The sequence below is a fragment of the Puccinia triticina genome, chromosome 17A, assembly GCF_026914185.1.
Source record: "Puccinia triticina chromosome 17A, complete sequence".
Taxonomy (NCBI): domain Eukaryota; kingdom Fungi; phylum Basidiomycota; class Pucciniomycetes; order Pucciniales; family Pucciniaceae; genus Puccinia; species Puccinia triticina.
This window is the reverse complement of record NC_070574.1, coordinates 164,727-188,614: the sequence shown is the minus strand read 5'-3', so window position 1 is coordinate 188,614 and position 23,888 is coordinate 164,727. Positions and strand designations below refer to the sequence as shown.

The following is a 23,888-nucleotide window of genomic DNA, read 5'->3' as shown; positions in this document are numbered from 1 at the left end:
ATCTACCTGCATATGATGTGCTTCATGTACAAACAATGAGAGATTTATGCTGCAGGAGACACTTCCTGTACAGCTTATCTGCCTGCATATGCTGTGCTACATGTACAAACAATGAGGGATTTATGCTGCGGGAGACACTTCCTGTACAGCTTATCTACCTGCATATGCTGTACTATGCGTACAAACAATGAGGGATATATGCTGCATGAGGCGCTTGAGCTACACAGCACTTTCATGCATGTACTGCGCTGCATGATGTCATGTGTTGCTATGCAACCAAGCCATCTTCCATCCTCTTCCACACACTCTGCATCCACTGTCCAACCTGTTCCATTCCCAATGTTGAGGGTCAAGGCCTCTCCTCCCATCTTGCTCCTTCTTCCCTACTTCCCCCGCACTGTATTACACACTCCCTCTACTATAATACCTCTGCAATGGGCTTTTGGCATTGTCACGCATATGGAACACCACACCGGTGGTTTTTCCAATTGTATACCAGTGCAGCAAGACAACCATTTCTCTTGAGACCCTGCAGCGGCGCAGCCGCCTTGGCCTCTAGTTCCTCTTTAAGAGCCCTGACTTATTTTACTGCAATACTGTTGAAAACCAATCCAATAAATTTGGAGTGAAAATCTGTGCACTCCAAAAAAATGAATCATTTTACCTTGGAGAAATTATTTTTGGAGTGGAATTGGGTTTACTCCAAAATTTTTGGAGTGCATTATGGGTACACTCCAAAAAACAGGCTTTTTTGGAGTGTAATTTTGTTCACTCCAACAAAATTTGGAGTAGACTATGGTTCACTCCAATGAAAGTTGGAGTGGACTAATGTTCACTCCATTTTTGGAGTGGATGAAGTAATTTTTTGGTGTGGATTTAGCCTGCCCCTAAAAAAATGTATTGCAAAATATAGTATGTAAATTTAGTTCAAATAAACTTTCACAGGAAATGTTTACTCGATTAAACATTAGCCTTCTTTACTTGACTAGAAGTATACTATTATTTATTAATGGCCTCCAAACCATGTCTTGCATTTCTCACACGTGAGTGATGTGTAAGTACATAGAGCGCCTTGAATGTATAAATTTACAAACTATAGCTTTGCAATGCATTATGTCATGTGAAATTACGTTTGCAAATAAGCTTTTGACTTAGTGTGAGATACAATTTTGCACTACAACCTCCGGAGATTTTCAACCCATGAGAACCTAAACTTGAAGAACACAACCCCAACAACAACACAAATCAACAAACAACATCAGCATCCCAAAAACCTTAATCAGCAAGAATAGAACAATGCAGGCACCTCATCCTCGACGACTCCTCCCTTCAACCCCTGTCAGCCGCCATCCAAAATTCCCACCCACCCATCGGAAATCCCGCCCACCATGTCAGAACAACCTCCCACAAACCCAAGTAGCCCAAAAACAACTAGCACAACAAATCCGAAATCGATTGGCGCTGGACTCTTTGTCCCACCTTCCAGCCCTGTTCAATCAAGCCCGCTCAGCTCCCCCCCTCCCTTTTCCCCCAATCCAATCAGCTCCACGGAAGTGATTAATACGCTCATCCCTCCGATCAGCCCAAATTCTGCCAAATCCCCCCTGCCAGCAAGTCCTCCACACCCAAAACCCCCTCGCTTGTTGCATTCCAATTCCGCCCAGCCAAAAATGAAGGATTTGGCATCCCAAGCGGTTGTTTCTGCCCCGAAGAAAATCCCAAGGCCTAATAAAACTGTCTTAAAGCTCAAGCTATCCCCTTTCGCCAACAAAATCCCCTTGAAATCATCCAACAAGTACAAATTGGCGGCCAAGTCCAAGAAGTCCGGGCGGAAGGAAGATTCAGATGATTACAGCGCCCCAACATCTGACTCAACTCTGTCAGATGATGCTGATGATGAAAGCGCAGATGCTGTCAATAAATATGATTCCGATGAAGATGAAGATGCCGGTCCAAGCCCTCCAAAGTCTAAGCTAGGTCAACAGCAGGTAGTTGAAAGTACTGACCAGTCGTCCAGCCTCTCTGATGACGCCAATTGCTCCAATTCCAACTCCAAAAATGGCTCCGACGCCAACAACCACAATGGCTCAGACAATAACAATACTGGACCTAACCCAAAGCGCGAAGCAAAAGAAAAAGAAAAAGAGTGGTTTCTTCCCAAATTGGATGAGCAGTTCAAAACCTACATCAATCATGGATGTGCCCTTGACAAGGAAGGCTACCCCATCTACCCAAACGGACGGACTACCTTTCTACACTTGCCTGGAGATAAAGTGACAAATTTTGGGACTGTTGGATACTCCAAGACGTGCTCTGTCAATTATCGCCAGAATCGGACTTGGAAAGTCACCCGGTACTTCTGTCTAGGCGCTCTTGTGTGCAACAATCCATTGTGCAATTGGGCAGGCCCACCCCCAACCGGAAAAGCTGGTCAAGAGAAGTTTGCAAGAAAGAAGTAAGTCTGGTTTGTAAATTAATTTTACAAACTATATTGCTTGCAAATGAATTTTACAAACCACATTAGTTTGCGAATTAATTTTACAAACCATATGTTCATCCAATACTGACAATTTCCTTATCCCTTTCCATTCATTTTTTTCACAGGAAACACAAATGCAGAGGCCTGGCAAACAAGTGCAAGGGGACCGTTTGCCATCTGAAGTGCCCTGACACGGTTGCAACTCAATTTGATCATCACCTCCAAACTCAATGGGGGCTGCTCAGACACAAAGGGACTCACCCTCATCCTTGGCCGGAGGCTAAAAAGCCAGATCGGATTGCCAAAGAAGAGTTTAAGGTCGAGATTAAAAAGAATCCAACAGCAGGTGCCCTGAAGCTTAAGGTATGTCAACCCAGTGTAAATTGATCTCCAATTCAAAAGCGCTGATATAATTTGTACTATCATTATCTTTGTTCTGCAGATTGGGAAGGGGACTGATCCTTCCGCTGGATTCAACAGTGTTGTATCAATTCATTTGGCTTACATCAACTGGGATCAATTGGCTTATTACCGCCGAACAATACTTGCGGAGTTAGGATTAGCCCCTGACAAACTTAAAGGAGGCGTGGGGGATCAATTTCTTTTGCACATGTTTGGATGGGCCTTGTAAGTAATTTCATTACTCATTTTTTTGTTAATTTGTTTTTCTAATCTGATAGACTACTTCTACAGGCGGGGTCTGTGGATAATATCATTGTCATTCATGCCATCATCCAAACACTTTACGTTCCAAACAAAATGGATGTTGGATTGTTTATTTTCTTGAGATCAGAAAAATCAGGTGTACAACGGAGGTCTTCTGTCTGACCTAACTTACCGGTATTTCAAGAACGGATACCTGCTAACCACATTGATGTTTTGCGACAAAATCCAACAATGGATTCCAATCCAACTCACGTGGATGCAAGGATTAAGTGAGGAGTATTACAAGATCCACTTTGCCACATTGTTCCGTCAATTCTTGGCCGCTTCAATCACACCCTCCGAACAAGATGTACTGGTACAACAAGTGGTTGACTTCTCCACTGCACAAATTGAAGGATTTGTGTTGGCATACCTTGAGGTTTTTTCGTCAGGGGACTCGCAGTGAGGTTTGAAAGATGTTGAAGGGTTTCCGGGAGCATTTCCAACAATCAATTACACGGGTCAAGCAGAACCGGGCTCTCATTACGGTCAACCAAGAGGTGAGTTTGTCTGAGCTTTAATCTTTATGTGATTTGTAAAAGTACTTTTACAAACCATTATGTTTTGCAAAAGTACTTTTACAACACTTGCAAAATTTCCGCAAAAGGTTTACAACCCATCACCCACCAGCTGAAACATTCATTCATCTTACTATTAGGAGCCTTTCCGAAAGGCATGTATGTCCCTCCTGGAGCCTGCCGAGCCAAAGGGAAAAACTCACGAACAGAAGGTCAACTACATTTGACGACGTTATCCAAAGGTCCGAAAATGGCTTGATTGGTGGACACTGGTAGGGATGCTAATTGGGCAGGTTTGACCATGGGCCACCTACCGGCCACTTTTGCACCAATTAAGATTTCAGGACAGAGACCAGTTAAGTAAAGCCCCAGGTGGTCAGAGGATTGGCCTCACCAAGGGGCCCGCTCAAATTATGTCTCAACAGCCTTGCCAGGGTGAAGCCAGGCAGCCCAATTGTCATTCCTAGTGGACAGTCTCAGATGTTGAGGCCCTGTTGTTTCCCTCGCGGGAACCACGGCTTGAGGACACTCCCAAAGGGTTTCCTGACACTACAAATGGCCAGGAGAGCTTGCATCGGACTTACTATTGTCTTAGGTAAGCTCCTCATTTTTACAAATCATTTTTCATTTTTGCAATACATATTCTTACACCACTTTTCCTCCTGTAGTGAAGGAAGACAATTCTTGATGGTTGGAATGATTGACCTCTACACCTTTGTCGACATGCTGGAAAAAGACTGGAACGCACTGATGAACAGGGTTCCAATCAAGTACGGTGTAAGACTCAAAAGTGGTAATGAAACCCTTTTGCTGAATGGTGAAGGGTATGATGGAGTTGCAAGCTCTGCCCTTCTGTTATCAGTCAACAAGACCCACCAAGCTCAGCTTGGCAAGTTTTATTAAGTGATAGGTCTGGTCTGTTCCAGATGAAATCTGTTTGACTGGCAACGTGTAAGTGTTTCAATTACTTTGTTATAAGGGTTGAATGGTTGTTATAAGGGTTGATTTATTGTTATAAGGGTTTTAGGATTTGAGTGTGGATGAGTGTTGGGTGACTTGTGAGTTCTCGGTGAGAAACTGGGGAGCAGACCACTGGGGGTGGAGAGAGCTCCTTTCATAGACAAAAGTGGAGCCCCAAAGGGGCTTGTGGGTTAGGGTTTCAGCTAATCTAGACAACAGGGTGAGGGATTTTAGCTGGTGGGAGTAGATACAAATGATGTCATAACCCCTCAGGGGCGCATGGATGGTGTCAGAATATACAAAAGAACCTTCTAATGCATGCATGAGGTGACAGTAGACTGCATGAGCTGTCATACAGGGGGAATTAGTGTATACACAAAGTCTGAGGATGCAGAAACAGTGTAAATGATGTCATACTATGTATATAAAGGGGTGTATGTAGTTAATATGTAATGAGTGTAGCCTGACAGGGAGATGTATGTTTTTATCCTGTGATGTGTATATGTGTACTACTGTGAAACTTGGGTTGAAGCAGGTGACAGCTGGGTTACTGGGGCTGGCCATGTGATAGGTGTCCATGAGGTGTAACTTCCACACTAGAGGGGGTCCAGGGGTGCTTCCAGTGGTGACTAGGGGTGAAATTGGCCGTAGAATCCATTTCTGGGGTCCATTTGATGGTATCTTGAGGCCTATTATGAGTAATTAGGTGGCGTAGAAAAAACCTTTTATTTTTCCACTTTTCCATCTACCACAACGGTGACGGCTTCAAAGAGGTTGGTACGACCTTGGGACTCGGCAGCAAGAAGCACAAGCGAGGAAATGGCAAATTTTTCAACAATGGACGGCCGCCAGACACTACCAAGGAACTTGCTGATGAGAAGAAAGTCGGATGGCCGCCAAAATCTCAAAATTTCAACAAGAATCTGTGGGCTGCCTATCCATCCTACCGCCGCGCCAAGTCAGACAAGCCCAAGCTAGCCAATTGCTGCTGGCTAGCTGCCGGATTGGAATCTCTTTATGATCTCTTCAGCCCCTTATGGCTCCGTTATGGTGCTTCTACCTGTGCGCGGTAGACAGCGGGTTGAGGGGAAAGTGCTTCAGCTGCCCTCGTCGTAGGTCCGGATCTGGTGAGCGCTAAGAATTGAAATAATGGATAGCGGTATGGGAGAGGATTTTGTGTGAGAAGGAAAGAACGAGGGAGTTTGGATTCCCTCGGAGAGTGTGGTTGTTAAGCTCTTTAAGTGTTCTCTTAACAGATTCAGGAAGTATATCGTTGGATTCGAAAGCTTTGGAAATGAAATAACTCTGAAGTCTCAGGATGGATCTTCACGATCCGGATCAATAAGCTCAAAATGTGATGATATCTTTTCGTCGGGAGCAGAATACCATGCGGATCCTTCCTCCCAGTTCGGCTGAACTTGGATTCCAGATCCGCGACAGGCTGCGCGACAGGCCCTCGTGCCCGCCGCGCGCATGCAACTTGTGATGATATGAAAGAAGAAATGAAACCAAAGAACAAAACAAACAAAACAAGGCTACTAAATAAACCAACCCACCACCTACACTCCTCTCCAACGCGCGCATGAATGAAAAGAAACAAAAGAAAGTAAACATAGCAACAAAACATAAGAAAGAAAGAAGATAAGAAGAAAAAAAAAAGACAGCAAGAATTAAGTAGGGAAGGGAAACAAGGAGATAACATGAAAGCAACCCAGCAGAAATAAAAACCACAACCAGTATCCGCCGTCTTGATCCTGAAATGCAGAAAGCCAGATCCTGAGAGGGCTTGAGGTCTTGAGTTTAGCCTTCTCGAGGGCCTCCACCATTTTTTTCACCACACCGTGGTATCAGTGGAAAAGGGAGTGATATTTTCACTCACATAGCTCACCATTTTGCTTGTCGATCAACTGGCAAATTACACGGCAGTAATACCATCCGATCAACTCTTACTTGTGGGCAAAACAGCATCTTTGATGTAGTGCGGGATAAGTTCCCTGGCGAATTCATACCGGGTGCATTTGCTTCATGCAATTGATTCTTGGAGGTATCATTGGATCCCAAACTGCACAAGAAGGCCGAATACAAGCAGCTATTTTCAGTAAAAGAACAGCAATCCTTCACTTGTGAACTTCACCCTGATAGACTACAATCCCACCCTGATCGAGCCATCCAAACGCTTCACTCTATAGCCGTCAAGCCATTAATATTCCATGAAAACAGTATCCCTTACTCCAATGTGGCCAAGCTTACCAATACATGTCAGACCTCTGGGCTGATATCTTTTTCTGGCCTTGTCTGTAAGCAATGCCCCAAAACTGAAGTCACGCCAAAACAAAAGCCAAAGAAAAAACAAAAGTTCGACTCGGCAGAAATTTCTATTGCGAGGGACTATGGCTTATTGCAATTGTTGTGTCACTACATAATAGACCAATCAAAGCTGGTGTTTGACAAGGATACACCTCCCCCGCTCCATCTCAATTTCCACATCAAATTTGCAGGCGCATCAAGCAAGGCTGAGGCTGAAGGGGAAGAATTCCAGGCAACGGCAAATTGGCCTTTCAAGATAGAAGTAGGAGGCATGACGTACACATTGATATCTCGAGGATACTGGGCCCATCACCATTACTGGTGTAAGGTGCTTTGAAGCGCAAACATCTCTGCGGATAAGGGCAGTTTGACTGCAGTGTGGCTACATAACAATGCTGAAAGAAACGGCTTTGCTCAACAGATCAACCGCGTTCCCAGCTCAATCGCCGGTGCCAACCCACATACAAGCTGGGTCTTTTATTCTTGTGTATGGACGCCTTCTGAGGAGGAATACGTTGATCAGGCAATCAAGAAGATATTCAAAGACAATCCTGACGCAAGTGGCGACATCCCGTTCAAGGAACTCAAATCAATATTGAACGTATCCCACACATCAACATCCATTGCGCATCAGGGCCCGACAGAAGAATCAAATTCCACGGCAAAGAAGCAAGTAAAAACAACAAAAGGAAACAGAAAGCTGCGCAAAACAACAGCTGAAGACAAAGACAGCGAAGGCGAGTCAGACATTGCAAAGATTGATGAAGGAGAAGATCCTGTCCTAGAGGAAGAAAAATCCTTTTTGTCCGTGGGTCAAACAGACGCTTTTGATCAATCAATTGATCAATCAGGAGCAAATAGTAAAAATCAACCTCTGGAGGACAATGCCACTCAAACTCAAGATGAGAAGAGCCTGAAAGACAAGAAATCAACGGCTCCATTGCCTCTGATTCGCCTGAAGGCCATCCCACCCGCTGAGCCAAATCCTCAACCAGCCAGGCGACGGTCTGGCAGGATCAAAAGGTGATTTATGTATTTTTTTCTTATCTTTTTTGGTGATTTGTGTCTTTTTTTCTATTTTTTGTGTGTTCTATTTTTTCTCCCTCCTTTTTCTTGTTATACTTTGATTTCAATGTGGCACTTGGCCAGAAATACACGTGATCTGTCTTAGTTGATCTCTTGGCTGTTTTTTGATGAGGGTTGCAAAATATGATTTGTAAATTTAAATTTTAATGGGCCATGTTGAGGTTTTGCAGCTCTTTTTTTGCAACCCATAATGAGTTGTACCTGGATGGTATGCAAAATTGCTAGAAATATGCCTTATATGGCTTTTTGCACATTATAATTCTTGCAACACATATGGTGCGTAAAATATGTCTTGCAAAATTAAATTTTAGGCTATCTTTATATCATTTTGCAAGCTTAATTTCGCGAACCTTCTACTTTACATGCCATTTTTTTGCGGGTGAGTTGTAAAATTCTACTTGTAGGTGTATTTTGTGGAATTTTGCAGGCCATATGATTTGAAAGACATATGGTTTGCAAAATATGGTTTGTAAAATTATAGCAACCCATATTCAAGGATCTTGATGCCTTTGGTTTTGGGATCCTCTTTCAAATATTGAGCAATCTCCGCTTGAATACCGTGTAATGCCACAGTTGATTGGCATCGCAAAGTACCAAAGAAGCTTTTCTTCTTTGTTGAAGCCAAAGTGGTAGCTTCAGGTTGAGGATTTGGAGGAGTTGAAGAAGGGAGCTTTTTCCCGAAATTGGCAGCAATCACACAGAAAGTTTGTTTGATTTGATCAACGGAGGTGCTGTAATGCGCCATGATGAACTATTTGTGAAATTTCGAGAAACCAAGCTTGAATGTTGGGTCCAAGATCATTGCACAAATATAAACTGGCTTTTCTAAAGCACTGCAGAGATATTGATTGATCTTCTCTATCATCTTGGTTTCTGGGATAACAAGTTGGGCTTGATTGTAAAGACTGTTGTGTGTCTCATGAAGGTGAACCACAAGAGTTATGTACACTGGGAGAGCTGAGTTTAGAGTTGGATATTTCAAAGCGCTGAGCACATTTGTGGCAACTTTCAGTGTTTCAAGCAGTTCCATAACACCTTTTGCTTGATCCCACTCAGCATTGGTTAATCCAAATTTTGAAGCCTTGTGACTGTCTTCGCAAAAGCGGCGGCATGATTTTTGAAGGAGAATCACTGGCTCAAAAATCTTGTAGGTTGAGTTCCAACGTGTTGAAACATTGATATCGAGACTCTTGATGCCCCTTTCTTCAATCTTGGGTTGTGCAAAGCTGACCTTAAGGAATCGCTTGCAACGTTGAGGAGAGGACCGTACATAAGTGCACAACCTGTGAACTCGCTTGAGAATGGTTTTTGCATTGATGTCGGCACCATCGGGTTCCAAAGTAACAAAGTTGATTGCCATTCAAGGGTTGGGTGGAGCTGGTGGATCAGATGATCCCATATCAACTGTTGAAAGATGATCCCATATTGACTGTTGAAAGTTCCTTTCCATCTTCTTTGTCTTCATCCTCCATTTTTCCAAGAACAGAAATCCTGGCCTTCGCCGCAAGATTGATCACATGTGTGATACACCCAAGAAGGTTGGTCAAAGATTCAATGTGTGGTATTTTGAGAGTCAGATTGGATTAGAGATGTCACTGGGTACCCGTCGGCGGGTACCCGGCACCCGTGGGCGGGTACCCGCCTTCAGTGACGGGTACCCGCCCACGGGTGCCAGGTGCGGGTGCGGGTATCCTGAATCCTGGGTTTTTAAGGCGGGTACCCGGGTACCCACACAGGTGCCCGCCCCAAATGTCCCCTCGATGACCGGACAGAGGGGACTGTAGCCCAATCACCAGTCTGTCGGTCAAGAGGGCTGTCCAGTCCTCGAGGGGACTGCAGCTTGATTACCGGTCGGTCCGGTCATTGAGGGGACACAGCCCTCTCAATGACCGGTCTGTCCGGTCATCAAGACTGCAGCCCTCTCGGTGACCGGTCTGTCCGGTCATTGAGGGGACACAGCCCTCTCGATGACCGGTCTGTCCGGTCATCAAGACTGCAGCCCTCTCGGTGACCGGTCTGTCCGGTCATCAAGTGGACTGCAGCCCTCTTGATGACCGGTCTGTCCGGTCATCAAGGAGACTGCAGCCCTCTTGATGACCGGACAGACCGGTCATCAAGGGGACAGAGCCCTCTCGATGACCGGTCTGTCCGGTCACCAAGGGGACAAAGCCCTCTTGATGACCGGTCTGTCTGGTGACGGTCATCGAGAGGGATGGCTGCAGGTACCCGCGGGTACCTGCCTTTCGCACCCGGGTACCCGTCAACGAGTGCCGGGTGCGGGTGCGGGTGTCCAGAATCCTGGAAATTTGAGGCAGGTACCCGGGTACCCGTTGGGTACCCGGGTGCGAAGTGACATCTCTAGATTGGATGCCATTTTGTTGTTTGTGGTGGCATTGTTGGTGGTAATTGTGTGGAGTTTTCCAATGCAGTTGTAAGTGTTGAGGAATTTGTGAAAGAGGTTTGCAAACATTTGACCAGTATGAATTCCTGGAAGGACAGATTGGACTTGAGAAAAATCAATACTTGATGAATTCCTTGCTAATGTCAAACACCATTCTGTAACTTACCTTGAACATGCAGGACTGCTAATGTCAATTCCATCAATTGAAAATCTTCATTGATCAAATGGGCCGTTACCGCCATGAAGGCCATACAGTTGGGTGCAGTCCAAGCGTCCCGGGTGAAGCAGATTGAGCCCTGTTTCTTCAGATATTTGGCCTTGATTGTTTCCTGAGATTGAAGATGCACCCAATCAAGTTGGGTGGTGATTCTAGATCTGGACAACTTGATAAATAGTGGCATAGCATCCTCATTGAAAAGATGCATAAGATTGCAGAACAACTTTTGTTCAACAACCAAAAAAGAAAGGTCACATTCAGCCAAGAAGTAGACCATTGCGTTCTTAAACAATTCACTGTTGAGTTGAACCTAAAGCATATCATATTTATTAACACTAGATACTGAATTATCATTAAGGATAAGAATCAGAAACAACATACCTTTGGCTTGCATTTTCCCTTCTTGACCCAACTTCCAATGTCCATATGGGAAGACTTCTGGGTCTTCTTCAGAAGATTTGGATCAGCAATGTGGTGGATTGACAAAAGGTGTCCGTGGAGGTTTTTTTACTTCAACTCTTGTCTCTCTTCAATGAGGCCCCCGCAGATTTTCCCAGTTTTTTCAATGACTTGACAGATGACCTTGTTGTGGTAGACAGAAAGGTTCCACTACATCAAAAATAAAATAAAATAATTCTTTGTTTTCTTTTCTTACATAATATTCATCAGGAATCACGGAATATGACACAAGGACAGGACTCTACAGGACTAGATGCTACACTTGCAGGCTACATATACATCACAGGCTACATATATATCCAACCTCCTATTACAATCTCACATTTACATACACAACCCAGCTGCTGGACAGCTACACATACTCATTTACACTGCATAGTATTTAAATACATTCTAAATTAGTGGATTTTCACAACTGACAGCTGCAGGTGACATCATAGAAGTACCACACTAAATCCTTCATGTTCTGACCAATCATAGTCACTCATTCAGATGTTTGTACCTTCTACATGTCATGTACATTTCCGACCAACCACATTCACTCATTCAGTTTCCCTGCAGCTAAAATGCCTCATACAGGGCTTCCTTGTAGCTAAATTCCCTCACATTTGTCTATATAAGGAGCTCTCTCCCCCCCTCAGTTGTCTTTTCCTCAGTTCAGTACCCACCTATCACATACCCCACAACATTACATACCATCCAAACCCTTTACACATTATAACAACCCTTACCAACTCAATAACAACTGAACTCACTCTAATATTCTCATATCTCTCACCACAGTTCATGACTCACCAATTACAGTCACCCCAACATTTACATTTACAATCTTACATATACTCAACAACCTACATACATAACAAACCTTACATTAACAATAACAACAATTTATTCAGTGTCATCAACAAGCTCATCTTGAACCAACCAACCCTATCACTTCATTAAAACTTTCCAAGCTTACCTTGGTGGGTCTTGTTATCTGATAGTATAGAAGGGCAGAGTTTGCACCTCCATCATCCCCTTCTCCATTCAGCAAAAGGTTCTCAGGAACACTTTTGAGTCTTACATTGTTTACGGTGTGGAACTCCTACCGTGCCAGGCGGTAGGCAGAGCGTTGAGGGGATGGGTGCTGTTGAGGCTGCCCTTGCAGTGGTCCGGCAAATGAGATGAGGATCAGAAAGTGATAGCGTTGGGGGGGGATTTTTGAGAGACGACGGGGATGGAATACTGTCGGCGGTGGTTGGTTTGTTGAGGATCAGATGACAATAAGGGATCAGGATCAGGGATAAAGGATCAAGAATAGTGCTGGAGATACTGCCAGCGGATCAGAAAAGGGTGATGGAATTTCTCTTGGATCAGAGCAAGTCCCATGCCCTCCCATCCTCCAAGTTCGAACTCAAACTTGGACTCTGGGGAGTGACATGTCACAGGACATGTCATCACATCCCTAACTACAAACATCAAGCAAGAAAAGAGGAAAAAGAAGAAACACCACAACACTAAAACAAGAAACAAACCATAATAAGAAAGGAAGAAACCAAGGAAAGGAACAGAAAGAGCAAAGAAGAACAACAAACAACACAAACAACCAAAACAAAACCCACATGTCTCATGTGTTAGGACCAAGAAACATGAAAAGAGCATAAGGAAAAATCTGGGAGGGATTGAGAATCTTGAGGAAGTGGGAAAGCATGAGAAGGGATCTTGAGGTCAACGTCTTGCTGGTGAGATTGGGGATCTTGCTGACTTGAAGATTCTGATGATCTGGAGGGCCTGTACTGGTTTGAACACCACAACGGCACTATTTGATTCAATGAAGTGGTTCCAAACCCAGCTTCTGTTAAGATTACAGGTTTATCTCTTCCATCTTTATTTTTCCTTGTCGCGTGTGCTACATACATATCACTCTCATTTCACTCAGATGTCACAGCTTGTAGCTAGTTCACCTGAGACAGCGGGTGTGGAAGGACTTTTCCCTCATCCTTCCACATCATCCTCACTCACCGGCGTCTTGTGCCCGCTGTCTCTAGGTATAGTCTTCATTCTCATTTTCTTGTCTTTTCTCTTTTCTCTTTGTTCTTTCTCCTTTCTTTGTGTCTGACGTGAATATAATCCTTCCACATCATCCTCACTCACCTGCGTCTCGTGCCCGCTGTCTCTAGACCCTGTCTCACTCATCAGCTTCTCTTCAAAGTCTGAGTACTGGTGGGAGCTTCACCATTACTGTCAGAGATGTCAATAAAATCTTTGCTGTCTTCATCAATTTTGATAACTTTGCGCCGGCCAGATGGTTGGGAAGATGCCAACTTGGAAGTCAGGGTGTAAATGGGTTGGGCCAACCCAAAACCGACCCAAGACCCATTGGGTTTTGGGTTGGGTTCGGGCACATTCTTGAAGAAAATGACATGACCCAAACCCGACCCAACCCAACTTGTAAAATTGTTGGGTTGGGTTTGGGCAGCCTATTTCCTAATTGGGTCAGCCTGCGACCCAACTATGACGCCTCTGACAGTCAAGTTGGGGGCTTTTGGCGCCTATGAGGTCAGGTCGACCCAAGACCCAAACCAACCCAACCCGGACCCAACCCAAAATAGCATGACATTGGGTTGGGTTTGGGCAGCATATTTTAAAATCTGCCCCGACCCAACCCGACCCGCACTAAATGTTGGGTCGGGTTTGGGCACTGTTTTTCAACCCAAACCCAACCCGTTTACACCCTGACTTGGAAGCTTGTGAGGTTGGATCAGGAGGGCTGGAGGGCTTGGGCACCTTGCGCTTCTGCTTCATACTGAGGAGATCGTTGCTGGCCAAGTGGTGAATCTGTCTGAAGGCCAGCTGGGCCCTTTGGTCATCTCTCCTTATAAAAATGGCTGTATGCCTTGGGGCTCGGGGCATGCCTCGGGGCATACGGGGTTCAGGGTGCGGGCTGAGCCCTCATGCCCCGACCCAAACCCCGGGTCACAGGCTTAAGAGAGATAGAACCATACTTGTTACTGATTGATTGGCTAAGGGAGAGAGAAACACCAATACCTGAGTGATTGGCTGAGGCAGAGAGAAACAACAATTACCTGATCAATTGGCCGACTCAAGAGCTTGAAGGCTTGCTTGACCTTAGAGATCAGCAGCCGGTCGAGCCTGAAGCTGTGCAATGGAGAGGAGTGTCTGAGGTTGATCCTGAGGGCATCAAGCCCGTGCTGGATGGAGGCAAGAAGTGGAAGACCAACCAATGCGGGAGTTCTTCTTGTTTGTGATGGGTTTGAGGCAATGGAGGCAGATGGCCTGGCGGTGTTTATTAGGGGGTTTCAAAGTTGGCCAGATGCAACTTGCATGCACTTTTGCAAGTCGGTGTTCAAGTTCATTCTTGAACACCAAGTTGCAAAAGTGCATGCAAGCCACACTGTACTACACCCCCTAAGCCTGCTTGGATGTTTTTTTTGAAATTTGGTGTTCAATAAAAGCCTGGACCACCAACTTTCAAAAGTGCATGCAAGTTGTGCATGGCCAACTTTGAATCCCTCTATTATTACGCCTGTACTGACAAACGCTGAGCAATATAATTTTCAGTTGAAATAATTGACATGTCACAAATTATATTGCTAGTAATTATTTCACCAATTATACCGGCGCCAAACAGGGCCTGAATGTTCATTGCTTTTTTCAGATTTACATTTATGGTCCTCAAAGTTGGAATTCATTAAAACCAGATAATTGTGTGGATACGACTTTTTTTTTGGGGGGCAGCAGTTCCCCATGGAAGCTCAGACCAAAAGAAAGTCAAGTATCTACGCAATAATCTGTTTGAAGGCACAAATGCAGGGGAGACAATAATTTGGGTAAAGCCAATCAATAAACCCCAGAAGCCTTGGGGTACCCTGTTCCCTGAGGCCTCCTTTTATGTATTTCAAAAATGCGCACAGCAAGACGGTGTGACATTGCTTGCACACAAAGATGACACTGGTGGGTCAAGACTTTTCACGGACATTTTCCTTTTGCACCTATCATTTTTCTACCTGCACAATTGGCGAACTGTGAATCTACCAATTCTGCTATTTAAAAAGTCTTTGCTGGTCCCAATGCTTGGTTCACCTTCCTCAATAATCACAACAATTTTCAATTGCTTTTGACTTGTTCTTGCACCTACCCAAATCGGCTAATCCCTCTTTGCACCTACTATTCCAACTTCCAAAAATGTTAATCCAATTTCTTTAGGGTCAGCCTAAATGCACTCCAAACTTTTACTTCATGCACTCCACATTTTTGGCTTTGGGGGGCCAGCACTCCAAAAAAGTTGGAGTGCCTTGATTTTGTACTCCCAAAACATGGAGTCCCCAGATGGGCACTCCATGTTTCTTGGAGTACACAACTGGGTACTCCAAAATTGACCAAAATAGGGGAGTGCAGCTAGATGCACTCCAAAAAAAATGGAGTGCAAGCCCAAGCACTCCACCTTTTCAGTGAAGGATTTTGGCTTTGCACTCCAGCTAGCAAATACCAAATGGAGTGCATTGGGGTGCACTCCAAGTCACCTTTTTTTTGGAGTGCCCACAGCAATCACACCTCTTGATGACCGGTCTGGACCGGTCCATTGAGGGGACTCACACAACCGGTCATCCAGAGGACTCATACCTCTCGATGACCGGCGCGGACCGGTCATCAGTCACACCTCTCGATGACCGGTGTGTACCGGTCAACGAGGGGAGGTGCTACTATCGATGGCCGGTCTTTCCCGGTCATCGAGGGGACTCCCACCTCTCAATGACCGGCGCGGACCAGTCATCAGTCACACCTCCCAATGACCGGCACAGACCGGTCATCGAGAGGACTCACAGCTCTCAATGACCGGTCACCACCGGTCATCGAGAGGACTCACACCTCTCGATGATCGGTCAGACCGGTCATTGAGGGGACTCACACCTCTTGATGACCGGTCATCTCCGGTCATCGAGGTGAGTCACATTTCTTGATGACCGGTCAGACCAGTCATCCAGGGTAATAACACCTCTCGATGACCGGTGTGTACCAGTCATCGAGGGGAGGTGCTACTCTTGATGACCGGTTGGTCTGACCGGTCATTGAGAGGAGATGTTACTCCCCTCGATGACCGGCACAGACCGGTCATTGAGAGATGTGACTCACCTCGATGACCGGTCATTGAGAGGTGTGAGTCCCCTCAATGACCGGTCTGACCGGTCATCGAGTGGTGTGAGTGGTGTGAGCCCTCTCAATGACCAACCGGTCATCAGGAGCATCAAGAGGTGTGAGTCCCTTTGATGACCGGTCTGTGCCGGTCACTGAGGGGAGCAGCACCTCCTCTTGATGACCGGTCAGACCAACCGGTCATTGAGAGTAGCGCCTCCCCTCGATGACTGGTACACACCTGTCATCCAGAGGAGGTGTTATTCCCCTCAATGACCGGTCTGACCGGTCATCAAGGGATGTGACTCACCTCAATGACCGGTCATCACCGGTCATTGAGAGGTGTTATTACCCTTGATGACCGGTCTGACCGGTCATTGAGAGATGTGACTCACCTCAATGACCGGTGATTACCGGTCATTGAGAGGAGGTGTTATTAGCCTCGATGACCGGTGTGACCGATTATTGAGGTGTGAGTCCCCTCGATGACCGGTCTGTGCCGGTCATCGGGAGGTGTGACCGGTCCGCGCGGGTGATAGAGAGGTGTGAGTCCCCTCGGTGACCGGCACAGACCGGTCATCGAGAGGAGATGTTACTCCCCTTGATGACCGGCACAGACCGGTCATTGAGAGGAGATGTTACTCCCCTTGATGACCGGCACAGACCGGTCATCAAGAGGTGTGATTTCTGTGATTTCCCTCAATGACCGGCGGTCCGGTACAGACTGGTCATTGAGAGGAGATGTTAATCCGCTCAATGCCGGTCTGTACCGGTCATGGATATCAGGAGGATCAAGTGGGGTGTGTTTGTACATAGCCCAGTTGAAGTTGTAGGCACTCCAGCTCTGGCTGGAGTGCACAGTATTGCACTCCCCTTTTGAGGAGGAGAAATATCAGGAATGGAGTGCTGGGGGAATGCACTCCAATCTGATGGAGTGAGACTCATGGGCACTCATTACATTTCCTGGCCACTGGAGTTCTTTGTGGTGCACTCCAAAGAGTCTTGAGTCCCCGGTTCTGCACTCCAATTGACTTGGAGTACTCTAGTCTGTACTCCAACAATCATTGGATTGCACACTCCATACACTCACTTTTGGAGTGCTTTTGGGATTTTTTTGGAGTGCATTTAGGCTGACCCTTTCTTTATCCGCCTTGTCCTCAGTTCCATCATCCCGGATCTCATGATGTCAATCTGCCTCACTCACCTGATCCCATTGCCACCATACTCCTCACCTCCTTTATCCGGCGCGGTATTGTTCCCTTTTCCAGCACACAGTCAGTCCCTATACCATAAATCCTGTTGTTGTTCCTTATGCATGGGAAATCACTCTTCCTTGGCACATTCCCCATCTTTGGCAAAACTCTTGGACGTTTTTGCGTGTGGGCAGGTCGCAACTACTACCTAAACAACGGCGGGAAGATTAAAGTCCTCATTGTTGCGCATATCCGGCCTCAAGGCCTGGCACATCTACCACTCCGCGACGTTCCCAACTTTGAACAAAGGCCAAATTGAACTGATTGTTAAGTTTTTGGCACGGGTCGACACCACGTTGACCAAAAGGGCAACAAAACCTCCTGTCATGTTGTGGCAGCTTATTGCCATAGCAAACATCTGTTTTGGGAGTAGCAATTTCGACCGCGCCGTGGCAGATTTGGCTTTAGTAGCTTTCTGGGGCTTGGCCCGCCTGGGCGAGCTGACATACGCAAAACGACACGGCCAGCTCTCCTGGGCAACCTGTCTACTTACGACCAACGTCACCTTTTTGGTAGTCGACGCCGCAGGAGAAGTAGCAACCCTCACTTTGCGTTTGGCAAAAACGGCCAAGCCAGAGACGCTGCAACTCATCTTCCTTACAAAACAGGCTGGCATATTATGCCCTGTGGACGCGCTGAAGAGACGTCTGGCGGAATCGGTTCCGCGAAAACTTTCCTGTTTGGCTACCAACAAGGCCGACTTCGCCTCCACCTCACTAGATGCAAAGTCCGGTTGGAGATGGAGTAAAAGACTTGTTTTGGGCGCCTTCTTTTCATTCCTGTAGCATTTTTTCCGGAGTTTGGAGGTTCACGCGCGGGTGAGGCTCCCTCAAAAACCCTGAGTGGTGGGTGAATGAACTTAGTCAGTCCCTCTTCTGAGGGGCGGGCAGGGGCCCCTCGCGCGAAGCGCGAGCCTCCGAAGGAGGGACTTGGGACCAAGCGCGAAATTTGGTGTGAGTCCTGAGTACAGCTTTCACCCATTTGGCTGGTGTGAAAGTTTGGCACCACTTTTCTATAGCATCCTGGTGGCCAAATGGGCCGCCCAGGTGCCAAATTGAAGGTCTGCATCTGGCCTTCAAGACTACGTAGGCCACATGTTGATGCCTTGAATGGCCTTAAAGCTACAAGGAATGTAAAGTCATGGAATCATGATTCCAGGATTCATCTTACATCCATACTATTGGATAAGTACATGAAAGTTTCAATTACTTCTCATACATGAATATGCTTATTGTTTGAATTGAAAAATGAACTACATTTGGTATGCAGGCCACACATAAAATGTGTACAGGAGTTGAAAAAAACACGCTCTGCTCGCTAGGACAAGCTTGGCATGGTTTTTGCAAGCATGTCCAGCAGCTCTACAAGGGGCTTGATGGATGGTGGATGGCTGGCTGGCTGCTCATGAAGCTAGGCTTCAAGGCCGTGCCACTCATGAGCCTATCCTGGCAGTGGTTGATGTGTAATAAAGGATTTAATGACATTTGGGGGTTGGCCAAGCCTTAGGTGCCTCAGGATTCAAGCCAAAGCTCAACGCTTGGGAGAAAGCCTCTCTGTGAGACAGAGACCCTGCGGGGCCCTCCTCCAGAGAGGCTTTGTTAAGCTTGGTGGGTGAACGCCTGAACCCCAATCCTTTCCTTTGTTGCACTAGGTATGTTGGTGGTGCCACCAAATTCTGACAATAGGGACAGGCCTGTGCAATGGGACTTGACTGCTGGTTACCAGTGTTCAACCACATGTTTTAAAATGTCATGTAATGATGGGCCTAACTTCAGGGATTGAATTTGCTCTGCCAAAATTCACTATCATCCATGAATCAGATGAGGCGTTTGCCACCAAGTTTTCACAATATCAGTTCCCGGTGGCCCCAGCTTTTGCAATGAACTTCAACAAGGCTCAGGGTCTAAACCTGGGGCGTGTTGGAGTGTTCTTGCCAAGGCCAGTTATATTTTGCTTTATCAAGAGCACAAAGCCTTCAAGGGTATGGTGGGCTTAGTTGAAGACAAAGCCAACTTATATTTATGTAACCTCAAATTTCATTAATTTGGAACTGTTCAAAGATGCAGTTGAGTAGAATAGTTTGGTATGTGACAATGGCCCTAGCGTGAACAGGTGTGGGGCCATTTCATTATCCGTGGTAGTTTTTCTTTACTATGGCCCTGTTTGGCTGCCGTGTTATATGTCATAAATGGTTGAATTTATGACGCCGCAACCCAAAGTTTGCCCCCCATTGCCACCAAAACTTTGAAACCCCCGGGGGTCACACGTCATAAATCCAACCATTTATGATGTATAACACGGCAGCCAAACGGGGCCTATATATTTGTCCTCTTGTTTTATATTGTTTTTCTGTGAGATTTAGCTATATGCATTTGCATTGCTGTGCTGTGGAAGAGTGTGGCTTGGGTTTGGCCCGCGGCGGAGCCGCGAGTTCCCTAGTGCATGCATAAATGTGTAAATCATAAATTCATAAAAATTCTTTGGCTGGGAAAGCCAAAGATTACTTAAGCAGATTGGTGAGATCCCCTGCAAACAAAGTTTTATGAATTTATGATTTATGCATTTATACATGCATGAAATTCAACTTTGAGGACCATAATTGCAAGAGAAAGAGCTTAGGGAATGAAATGAGAATTGAAAACTAAGCGGTATCTTGAAGTGATTGAGCAGCCTGTTTGAAGTTATGCATGGACAATTGGAAATGAATGTCCCAAGTGATAAACCAACTACTGTAATAATTCCTGCCTTCGAGGTCATTGGTGTCAGGCAGAAATGGGAGGTAATAAAGCAGTATGAGACGCATAGGAGTTTCTAAATACGTTTTTAGTTTGCTTGCCAATTTAATCAACTCTACGCCAGTCGCAGCCCCAGGAGATTGATCAACTATATATATCTGCACGATGAATCTAATAAGATCTACATTAATGTCTCCCATTGAATCCGCTAGAGATTGGATTTACTCCGAGCTCATCTTGGTAAACACTGGGAGCCGTTTTGAATTCATCCCGCGTTTAGAGATCTTCACAAAGAAAATCTTGCATAGCTTGATGATCGGTATCAATAATCTAGCTAGATGGATGGCGGGTTCGTGATCAAGTTGTTTTCCCATCATCATGGGCCGTTGGCCGTCGTTCGTCGAGTTGGACTGTGGATTGGCCATGGCGGCCATTTCTTCGATAACAGACTGCATCGGACGTAACTGGAGCCGCCAAAATTCTTGGGCAATATCGAGCTCAGATCCTTTTACGTACATGATAGCGGAGTTGATTAAATGTAAGGTACGTTGGAGGTAATTGCCCAGCTCATCTGGAGGAGGTGGATCATCCCCAGACTTGTCCTCAGGTTTTTCCGATGATAGTTTTATTTCTTGAATGAGTTCGTAGCCCCGAAGAGAAATTATACGCAGATTGAACAAGAGCCCCGATTGATTGAATAGACATTTCAGGTACCCAAGCCTGTAGGATTTGAAGACTCCTAGGTGATTATCGTCGGCTCGATGTGGGGAAGAAATTGATCCGGGAAAGATAGTAGTGATGTTAGATTGAATATGATCAATCGTAGGTTCGAGTTCTGCTTGGATCTCCAAGATCAGCTGGAGAGTTGGCCCGGGATCATTGATTAGGCTGAATCGGTTGAGTGATTGTGCCAGAGAAGTAATTTGGCGAAGGAGGAGCGGTAGAAGGTGGAATTGGAGCTGATCTAAAAGAACTGGTTTGAATTCGGCTTCATTGTCAAGAGAAAGAGACGAGAGAGATTCTTGAAGCGATTCGGCGGGACTTTCATTGGGTCGAAGAGAGTATTTGCTATGCAGCCGTCTAAATCCCTGGACCACAAGATCTGCGGCGAGCCCATTAGAATATTAAACCGCGTTAGTTGAGATTTCATAAATGCGGAGCTTGATGATTTTTGATGAGACTCGATCGTACCTCCTTGGTGCCAATGCTGCTGATATTCCGCTTGCTCGCCGCTTGAGTCGGCGATCTGAGTCAGTTTACTCCCGCGTTTCTTGCGCTTCGCCATGTCGTGCGGACTAGGTCAGGCTATGTCGAGGTTGACAAGCCTCCGAGTTCGGGGGATCCGAGCACTACCCCGACTGGCGGTGGACCACCCGTTCCCAGCAGCTCTATGGCCTCTGGGTCCAGCTCCTGGGGTGCCACTCGGGCCACGGACGATCCGTAGGCTGGCGCGTCTCGGCACAACAAATCACGATGGAACAGGATGAGAACAGTCTCCAAAGAATGCGAAGGTCGAGGGAGATTTGTCAGTCCAGATAGCTTATCATTGATTTCTCGAGCAAGCATGACTCATCACTGAACCTTCAGCACTCCTCAAACAGCCTCCTTCAGCACTGTTGTGGAGGAGCTAACTCACAAGCACAGCTTGGACCCCGATCACCTTACGCCAGGCGAGAAAGATTCAAGCCTAACCATCGAGGACATGAGCGGAAAACTGGAAATAATGGAAAATCTACAATCGAACCTTCTCCCCTTATTCAAAGGCCAGCTCACCCCGCTTCTGAACTCACTTGACTTAATCGATCCCAAGAAGAATCCAGAACCAGAAATCAACCCGACTGCAAAACTCTTGTCAAATCTGGATGAGACCTTGAAGAGCATTGTATCTTCCGTTGTCTCGCTCACTCTCAAATCACCTCTACCGGACGAAAAATATGATCATGGCTTGGAGAACTTGAAGGTCTTTCGATGCTCTCATCTAAAAAGGAGTATTCGGCTTTTGGTTGGAGTGGCTATTTATGATAAGTTATTCCGGCACCTTTCGAGCTTTATCCAGCACTGCTCTAGGGTATATCTTGCGAACGAGGATTCCAGGCTTTCGGACGAGGGGTCCAATTTGAGAAGAGAACTCGAAGAGACCGTCCTTGTTTCCCACGGTGTGATCAGATGGATAATCGGGCTGTGCCAGGAATCCGACTGGGCTATGGTCCTAGGAGCTTGGCGCGTGGCATCTTACTATTTCGATCAACTGCTAGTGTCGGTATTGGCTAGCCAAACCCGTTTTATGATCCACTCGACATCAGAAGCGGATCCGAACGAAAATCCAAACCTGGACGAAAGAAACGTTCTATCAGAACTGATGGCTGAAATATTAAAGTCAACTGTACCACTTGTCAAACTGGGAAGAATCCTGATCGTGAAAACCTCAGAAACAATCCGGAGGAAAAGCTTATCGGCATTGCGACGCACAGAGCTTAATTCGGAGACAATGAATCAGTTGGAAGAGACCCCTCAATTAATTCTTAAGCCTCTCAAGAACCTCTCCAACATCTTACAACGGTCACCTCAAAGATTCTCTGTCGACGATCAAAATGCCATTCGAAATTCAGTCCGCAAGCTCCCTGCAGATATGGAATCCACTCTACGCGCTCTAGATTCTCTCCTTATTCCCTTTCTACCCCAATCTGAAGATGAAACACCCGCATGTCACTTAAAGTCTTTTTTTCCAACCTTCGAACAATCCTGGAATAGGGCCAGCGATAATTTGATGCATGTTATCTCATCCTTTGAGGTTCAAGGTATGGCCACTTGAGTTAGAGTAGATGCAATTTGAGAGCTAAGCAATTCATTAATCAATCTGTGTTTTTGATTACGCAGAGCTTTAATTTTTATCAATGGAGTTTCCAACATGACTCAGCTTGCCACTTCTCGAGCTTAACTGAGCCTCTTCTGGTGAGCAAGAGTGTGAGAATCAGCCCAGTCTCATCAGAGAGGCTCATGGATTATTGCTTGAAGTTTGCCTGAGGAGGACTTTGTTTAAATTTCCTACCCCTTTTTAATACTTTCACCTCTGGCACCCGTGTCATTCCTCTCAGCCTTTTGTTGTTCTGTACGGTATCTTATATTGTCTCACTCACTCTCAAATCACTTCTGCCAGATCAAAGCTTAGAGGAATTGAACTTAAGGTCTTTTGATCCTCTCATCTACAACAGAATGTCAAGTGTTTGGGAGGGACTATATTCTATGGCATTTTATTCCGGAACCTTTTCAATTTAATCCAGCCGCCAGAAACACATGGTCCAAGAAGGCAGGCTTGTGATCACAACTGATTTATGTGATCAACTCCTACAGTTGATGATAACTAGTCCAGCCAGCTTTATCCAATCAAGATCAGAAGTTGATCCAAACAACAACAGAAAATTACTACCAGAAATGATAACAAAGGCCCCATTTGTTAGTGATATATATAGCATAATATTAAAAACACTGCATCAAGCAGCATTGGAGCTGAAACCAAAGCTGCATCATGTCACTTGCCATCAAGTGACTCCTTTTTTTGCCTGGATAGGGGCTTGATTAATTGACTCCAACTCCCAAAAGTAGCAAGAGTAAGGAGGACCAGATTTTGATGT

The 23,888-nt window shown here is 45.8% G+C and overlaps 1 protein-coding gene across 1 annotated transcript in view; it reads left to right on the top strand.

Moving 5' to 3' along the window:
* PtA15_17A16 (uncharacterized protein) overlaps nt 1–23,068 on the top strand; it is a gene marked incomplete at both ends in the record, with an annotated part of 70,850 nt that extends 47,782 nt beyond the window's left edge. Inside the window, 2 exons of the mRNA XM_053164257.1 lie at nt 21,581–21,781; nt 21,858–23,068. Of these exons, the coding sequence (XP_053028090.1) occupies nt 21,581–21,781; nt 21,858–23,068 (1,412 nt within the window). The remainder of the gene's footprint in view (nt 1–21,580; nt 21,782–21,857) is intronic.
* Between the last annotated feature and the right edge of the window lie 820 nt (nt 23,069–23,888).